At 61.4% G+C, this 7,569-nt stretch overlaps 1 protein-coding gene across 1 annotated transcript; it reads left to right on the top strand.

Moving 5' to 3' along the window:
* Positions 1 to 428: 428 nt before the first annotated feature.
* LOC119154165 (coiled-coil domain-containing protein 183-like) lies at positions 429 to 4,414 on the top strand. The gene is made up of 9 exons (XM_037401430.1): positions 429 to 874; positions 1,002 to 1,106; positions 1,301 to 1,423; positions 1,825 to 2,074; positions 2,238 to 2,338; positions 2,615 to 2,787; positions 3,142 to 3,301; positions 3,447 to 3,572; positions 3,822 to 4,414. Exons 1-9 carry the CDS (start codon positions 695 to 697, stop codon positions 4,128 to 4,130), a joined length of 1,527 nt encoding a protein of 508 aa, XP_037257327.1. The 5' UTR covers positions 429 to 694; the 3' UTR covers positions 4,131 to 4,414.
* The last annotated feature ends 3,155 nt before the right edge of the window (positions 4,415 to 7,569 follow it).

The raw sequence follows: 7,569 nt of genomic DNA, 5'->3' as shown, positions 1-7,569 counted from the left end.
GAGCGCCGAAGTCCTTGGGGGCCACTTTGGCCAACCAGACAGGGCCCAGCGCGCCCGGGCTGCTTGCAGGGGGCTGGGGCTGTGGGAAGGCTCAGAAGGACAGGGTGGGTGGTAGAGTGACTGGTGCCGGCACAAGGACAGCCCCCCAGGGCTGGTGTGGTGCAACCGGGGGTGTTTTTGTGTGGTCCCACGGGTCCCTTTCCACTGCGGGACCCACCCGTGCAGATCCTCCTTGAGCTCCCTGAGCAGATCTGTTGTCCCGGCAGTGCTCCCGGCTGTCCCAGCCTGTGTGTGCCCAGGGCTGCCCGGGTTCCTGCAGCTCCAGCCGCATCCCTGAGAGAGAGATGCTGTCCCTGCCCTGCCCTTCACTGCCCGTCCCAAGGTTACAACGCGGTTATAAGCCCCGCTGCGGTGACAGAGACCCTGGCCCCGCAGAGCTGCCTTTGCCCGGGGGCCTCTTGCAGGGCCAGCGGCAGGCGGGTGCGGGGGGGTGGTGCTGCTGCTGCTGCTGCTCTCCGGCACCCCCGCAGCTGGGGCACTGATGGATTCGATTGACGCCCAGCCCTGGGTCTCAGTTAGGCAGCACCCCTAAGTCCGGTGTCCCCAGCTCCACCCTGGGGGCAGTTTTCCAGGCAGGACCCCCTTGTGCCGCGGGCGCCCAGCAAGCTCTGCCTCCAGCCTGCTGAATGCTCGCATGCCCATCCAGGTGGCCCAGGAGAAGCTCCAGGCCGACATCTATGAACGGGTGAACACCTGCAACATGCTGCTGCACCAGGTGAGGCAGCGGAGACAAGTGCGGGAGGAGCTGCAGAGGCGGCTGCAGCAGCTGCAGGATGCTGCGATGCCTGACAAGCGGCAGCAGGCACAGGCGCAGGTACCTGGGACCCCCTCCTGGGCTGGCAGCACCTGCAGAGGGCTCTAATCCAGCCCCTGCACCCCCCGGCTGGCCTCTGGGCTCGGCATGCGGGGTCACCCCCTGTACCCCCCCACCTCTGCCCCAGGCCATTTGCCAGCTGGAGAAAAACATTGAGAAGGTGCTCCTCAAAGTCCACACTGGACAGAAGGTGACTGCCCTGTACCTGGCGGTGCGGGATGTCCTGAGGAAGGTGAGCTCCTCCCCACCGTGCCATCGTGCCACCTGCTCCCCCAGCAGAGACAAGGAGGTGCCCCAGGGGCAACGCTGGTGGGACGCCCCCCTCCCAGATCAAAGAGGTCCTCCTGCTCCCCTCCATCTGCTGTCACAGCACGGGGGACCCCTGGGGCTCACTGGGGTGACGTGCTGTGGCTCCCTGTGTCCCAGGAGCTGGCCCACCTGCCTCCGCACCTGGACCTCCTGTGCAAGATGGCCGAGCTGTATGGTAGGGAGCTTCAGGACATGGATCTCATGGCCTTGGAGGCCTGCAAAGCCGCTGACAGAGCCAAGGTGAGATGGCCAGGGGCACCTCGGGGCCCTTTTCCACCCTCCAGAGCCCACCGACGGCACCATGTGCCCCGGAGCTGCTGAGTGTGCCTTCAACCAAGAGCAAAAGAGCCGGAGCTGGGCTTGCCCACAGCACCCCGATGGCTGATGGCTCCATAGCTCCTCCCGGGTGTCGCTCTTGGGCCGGGCTGCCCTGGGGCTGGGGACAGCCTGCCCGAAGCCCCAGCTACAGCGAAGGCAGCACGCTCCACCCGCCAGCCCTCCTTGCCCACTATCCTTCCCAGCCTGTCTACTTGGCGGCGGGGCTGGTCATTGCTGACCCTGGCCATCCCACAAGTTCAGCTGGCTGCCAAAGGTCCGTTCCAGCTTTGACAGCCACTTCTCCCTTCTCTGACACGCTCCAGGAGGATGCAAACAGGACGCGCAGCCGGATCCTTGCGGAGAGAGCGCGCATGTACCGCTCCCGGGCCACCCAGGAGGTCTCTGTAGACACAGGGTGGCGGAAGGACGTGTACCAAAGGCACCTGAGAGCGGTGAGCTGGGGGTCCTGGCACAGGCCAGGCTGTGGGCAGACGGCAGGCATCGGTGCCGGGCCCCCCACGGGTCGGGGGCCTGCAGGGCCAGCTCCCCCCGGCTGTCAGCAGCGTGGGGGGTGACAATGCACATCCTTGCAGCAGGAGAGGCACGAGCTCACCGTGGACTCCCCGACCCCGGCCTCACAGGACCAGCTTGTGGGTGAGTGCCTGGCAGGGTGCAGGGGGGTGGGACGCGGGCACAGCCGCAGGCATCCTTCCCTGACGCTTCCCTCCCACCCCAGGCACCAGTCTGGAGGCCGTCAGGTCCCAGATGGAGCACGAGGCCAGGGTCACGCAGAAGATGCAGCAGGCCAAGGCTGCGCTGCAGTGCTCCAGGATCTGGGTAACGTGACCCCCCCCTCTGGCAAAACCCACGGCTGCTCAGGGCCCGGGGAGCTGAGAGCCCTCTGCTTGCCTTGTTTCATTGTGGGCTTCTCTGCCCTCCTCTGCCTTGGAAGACCCCCAGAGGCCCTCTGGGGCGGGCAGGGATGGCACCACACTTCTCCGTGACATGAGCTTGCAGCCGTCCATGGTGCACACGGCTCCCCGAGGCCACGGCCCGGGTCCTGTACCCTGCAGGAGCACCGGGGGCTGAGTCCTCGTGCTCTCCCCCGGCCAGGACATACCCGGCAGGCTCCTGGAACAGCAGAAGTCCTCGGCGGACCTGGAGCAGTGCATCAAGGAGGGCGAGGAGAAGAAGCGGGCACTGGCGGAGAGGCTGCACGAGCTGGAGCTGAACCTAGCTAAGCTGAAGTTTCACCAGCCCTCCAACACAAGCAGGTGTGCAGTCGTGTCCACCGGGCCACGGCCCTTGGCGGGGGGGACACGTGTGTGCCAGGTGTCCCGACACAGCAGGGCACCCCTTCCCACGTCCCACTGCAGCCGCCCACCCCTCCTGTGCCGCCAGGTTTTCTGAGCAGGGGGCTCCCCCAGCTCTGGGCCTGGCAGAGCACCCAAAGCTCCCGCTGCGGCGGCAGGAGGACCCCCGCTTCTGGCCTGGCGTGGGAAGTGGTACCAGCAGCGTGGAGCTGGGTTGCAGGCAGCACCTCTGCTCTGCATTGGCAACCTGAGCAGCTTTTGCAACAGCTCTAGGGTGTTCCTGCCGCCCCTGTGCACTTGTATGGATGTGAATGTGCTTGGCTCCAGGGTGCTGGAGGAGGAGCTGCGGCTGAAACTGCAGTGCCAAGAGGCTCGGCTGGAGGACATGCGGGCCCAGATGATGAGGAGCAAGGATGTTCTGCTCAAATGTGAAGAGGACATCAACAGCCTTTTCGTCCGCCTGCAGGGCATCACCGTGCCCGGCCAGGTACCCACATGGGGCTGGCGTGAGCTTGGCCCCGGCCACTGCCCGGTGGTGCAGCAGCACGGCGTGGAAACGCTTGGCGCAGCCACTGTCCCCCCGCCGTGGCTCGTTTTCCCCACCAAGGTGGTTGTTCTCTCTCTGACTCCAGGAGGATCCTGTCAAGGCCATGGCGGTGGAGGAGAAGCTGCAGCACTGTGAGCAGAAGCTGCGCTACCTGGTGCAGCGGGTGGCCAGCCTGCCCCACGACTGGCGCAGTCCCAACAAGGACAACAAGGTGCGCGGGGGCTTCATCCCTGCTGTGGCCTTTGGGCACCCGCACGGGGCTTTCCCATACGGCCCATCCCAAGCATCCTCCCAGCTGGCAGGATGGAGGTGGCGCCAGGGGAGAGCCATGAAGCAGCTCAGCCCCCAGTGGCACAGGGCACTGCAGGGTGTGCTCCGCGCGGGGACCTCGAGGTGGGGCAGCCCTTGGCTTGGAACACCCACCTCCCCTTCAGCAAGTAACCCAGAGTGTCTTCCACAGATTTTTGCCGAGGTCCGTAATTTACTAGAGAACACCACTGCGGATCACCCACAGAACCTGAGGGTTTCCTTGGAGGACGCAGGCAGCGGCCAAGGTAGGAGAGCACAGCGAGGACACGTGCCACAGCAACCATCCCAGCCCCTGCCCGTGGGGATTCCTGGGCATCCTTGCCTGTCTTCCACTGTCCCAGCAGAGCCCAACCCACGAGCTGCTTGTCCCAGGTGCTGTGGGACAAGGAGGGAGAGCCTTGGCTTCAAAATCACCTGGTTGTGGCCTCCTCCTGTTGGATGTTCTTGGGGGAGACCATGAGCTTTTGGCAGCTCACTACTGTGTTTTTAACAAAGCGGGAGCTGTACCCACCACCCCCTGGCTCCAGGCCTTTCTGGGAAGCCCCAGCAGTGTTGAAGAGGGGCCACAGCGGTGGCAACCCCAGGCTCTGCAGGTCCCCCTGGGATGCAGGGCTGGCAGAGCCAGTCGGCAGTGCCTGTGCCTCAGGGCTCCGCACGAGGGCTCTCTGGGATGCCACCAGCCCTGCAAAAGGTGCCGGCTCTGCCCAGGGACACGAGCGCACAGAGCCTCCACAGCCCACTCCACTCTCTCCTCAGAGTCCTTGGATTCTGATGACGAATCCTGTGGCCTTGTCCTCACCCGGGAGGGCATCAAGAAGCAGGGGCTGCTCCTGATGAAAAGCAAGCAGCGTGGCAAGAAGTAGCAGTTTCTCCAGCAGACCTTTGCATGCCCCACAGCCACCCGCTGTGCTCTTTGGCCGGCAGCTTTAATAAAGTAGATGTTTTGCACTCCTCACAGGCCTGTGGTACACCTGGAATGGGGGGGTCACTTCTGGCACCTGGGACGCCTGGGTGCTGAGCTGGCTTTGGAAGCACCCCCATCCCCGCCGCCCCTCACCCCGTTGCGCTCTCTGCAGAGGTGGGGATGGACTGGGGGGGAACCGCTTTCGTGGCCAAAGCAAAGCTGGGGTCAGGGTGGCTCTCTCCCCCTTGCTCCTGTGGGGCAATCGCCTTCGCGGGACCTCTGCAGCCCCAGACCACTGTGGGACCTCAAAGGGCTGTTGCCTGTCCAAGGCAGCTCTGGGGAAACGTGGGGCAGGGGCTGAGACCTGTCCAGGCATTGGACCTCAGGGTGGGGGTCTTCATGTGCATGCGTGGGAGCACAAGGGCAGACCCTGCCTCGGGAAGGGAGAGCCAAGTCTGAGCTGGAGCCCCCAGTCTGGGGCTGCCTGACCTGACCTGGCTGGGGACCCTTCCAGCTTCTGCCCTCCCCTGGCCCCCGCACACACGTTGTGCAACTCGTACTGATAACCCTGACCTCAGAGCACACGTCGGGCGCTACCTCTGGGCTGCGGGGCAGTGCCTGCAGGTAAGGTCTAACCCAGCATGACCCAGGACAGCAGAGGATGCCACAGCGAGCCTGTGGCTCCCGGACAGGATCCCCAGCCCTGCTGACTGCTCACGGACACCCAGCCGTGGGCTCCACGGTGCCTTCGCTGCAAAGGCACTCCTAAAACATGGCTGCAAAGGGATGGTGCTGTTTCCCCAAGTACAGCCAGCACTGACAGGGAGACCCGCGCGGGAGAGTGGCACCTCGTCCCCTTCAGCCAGGGGACATCAACACCAGACCAAGCTTTCACTTTCCTCTCTGCTTGGTCCCTGTACTTCATGGCAACAGCACTTGTAACATCATCCCTAGGGGGAAGGGCTGTTTCTGCCCAGCCACTAGCAGGCGGGTACATCACGCCAAGTGTTCCTGGTGGGTTTTGTGTGACTACTGGTAACGGGATGATATTGCCAAAATACAGCACAACTTGTGTTTTTCAAAGGAAGCTCCAGAAATAGGTGAACGTGCCAAAGAATGCATCTAATGGAGCTTCCCAGAATTGAGAGCGCGTCTATAGCTGTAGAGAGGCTCTTCTGCAATTGAAAACCACGCTCTAATGACACCCATCCATCTCCTGTCCCTGTGCTGTTCCCACATGGCCAGCACACCAGGGGGGCTGTGCTGGGGTCTGGGTCAGGGAGTCCTGCGCTGCGAGCAGCTGCCCAGCCATGCAGCAAAGATCTGAACATACTCTGCCAAGCAGGGAGCCAAGCAGGGAGCATGGGTGGCCAGCGCTGGGCCACTCTGCCCACGTCCAACGCACCCAGGCTTTGAAGGAACTCAGCTGAAAGAGATGTCATTAGGAAGCAAAACAGCTGCACAGTACCACCCGTCCTGCTGACTGGGCATCTCTGCTCTTGCTGCAGCAGGCCACCAGCTGATGGTGAGATTGATGCACCCCCGGCTCTCGGCTCTCGCTGCACCGCTGGCACCCTGGGGCAGCGCAGCTGCAGGCATGGCACTGTTGGCCGGAAATCATGGAAAATCTGCCCATCCACGCGCCTTTGTGCAAACCATCCATCCCTTCTCTCTTTCACAGCGCTCTACAGCTGCTGCCAAAACAGTCTGAACTACGACGAGGCTATAGGAGCCAGCATGAACGCTGGTGTTTGCCTTTACAAGGTCTAGTACAGCAGAACCACAGAGCATCAGGTTTTGTGCCCATCAGCTTAGAAGCAGCAGCTCCAGGATGTGTCTATTAGACAACAGTCACCACACCACTGGATAAATACGAATGCTTGGAATCCAGCTGATCAAACCATGCTAGCTTCATACACCTCACACCTTCTGAAAGGGCTTCCCTTCCTCCCTTGGCAATGCAGAAACAAGGGTACACCCCATGGGTGCTGCATGGGGGAGGAAAGGTTTACAGCTCTCACAAGAATGCTGCCTTGAGCAGAGAGGAGCCCACCAACATCTGCCAAAGGCTCGGGTAGCTGAGAAACCCCTCTCTCTATGGTGACATTCACCCAGTCCAAAATCCAACATCTGTTGGTCAGCAGTTGAGAAGGTCCCAGTCCAGGTAATCTGATAGTATGAAGGCTGAGGAGAAGAGAAGGAGCAAATCATACACATTTTGTGGCTGGTAGAAATGAAGGATGACGTTTTAGAGCATGGTGGTGGTGCTTCGTCCCTTGTGCCCTGCCCTGATGTACGGTAAAGCAAGAAGAGACACTGGAAAACTTTGGGGAAGGCCTCCATATGCTGAGGTGTTTCCTCTCCTTCCTCTTCAGCTTCTAAAAGGTATTTGGTGAGGAGCAGAGCCAGCATCCCTCAGCTAGACCAGGGAGTCCTATCACTAGGGATGAACCCTGACAAATCTTTCAAGCCCTTGGTCTGCTCTTTGCCTTCTGGCTGTGGGAAACAGAGAAGCCACAAAACATGATGAAGCCTTCTCTCTGCTAAAGCTGGATGGAGAACGCAGTCTGCAGCCCATTTGCCAGCTGCAAGGTAATTTGGGGATGTTTTGGCTGCCTTGAAAGGAAGGAAAGAGCAATGGCACATGATATTATAGGGCTTCCAGGTCTACTGCACTCATAGAGTTGTGAGTGCAGAATACAAAGGCTTCCTGCTTCATTGTGAGCATTCATCAAATGCATTCAGTCATGGCATCCCAAATCCTCATCATCTCTGCAAGGCAAGGGGAAGGCATGTCATCCTGCCAGCCAGCAGCTCACAGCCACGCAGCATGCTCCTGACTGGGCAGGCGGCACTGGGTGCAATCAGACTGGCTGCTGCTGCCTTATCCGGACCTGGGAGAGGCAGCGATGGAAATGGATGTGGCAAGTGTCAGAGTGGCACAAGAGAGAGTGGGAAGAAACCAGAGGCAGTGCCTTGGTTTCTGGATTAATAA

Source organism: Falco rusticolus, chromosome 1, assembly GCF_015220075.1.
Source record: "Falco rusticolus isolate bFalRus1 chromosome 1, bFalRus1.pri, whole genome shotgun sequence".
NCBI lineage: Eukaryota > Metazoa > Chordata > Aves > Falconiformes > Falconidae > Falco > Falco rusticolus.
This window is presented reverse-complemented; position numbering and strand designations above follow the sequence as displayed.

What these genes read in the sequence shown, in the direction of transcription:
- LOC119154165 (XM_037401430.1), top strand. Translation starts at nt 695, where the DNA reads ATGCCCATCCAGGTGGCCCAGGAGAAGCTCCAGGCCGACATCTATGAA. An exon ending in CTGTCAGCAGCGTGGGGGGT is followed by an intron (nt 2,075 to 2,237) that starts GACAATGCACAT and finishes CTCCCACCCCAG; the next exon opens with GCACCAGTCTGGAGGCCGTC. An exon ending in GCATCACCGTGCCCGGCCAG is followed by an intron (nt 3,302 to 3,446) that starts GTACCCACATGG and finishes CTCTGACTCCAG; the next exon opens with GAGGATCCTGTCAAGGCCAT.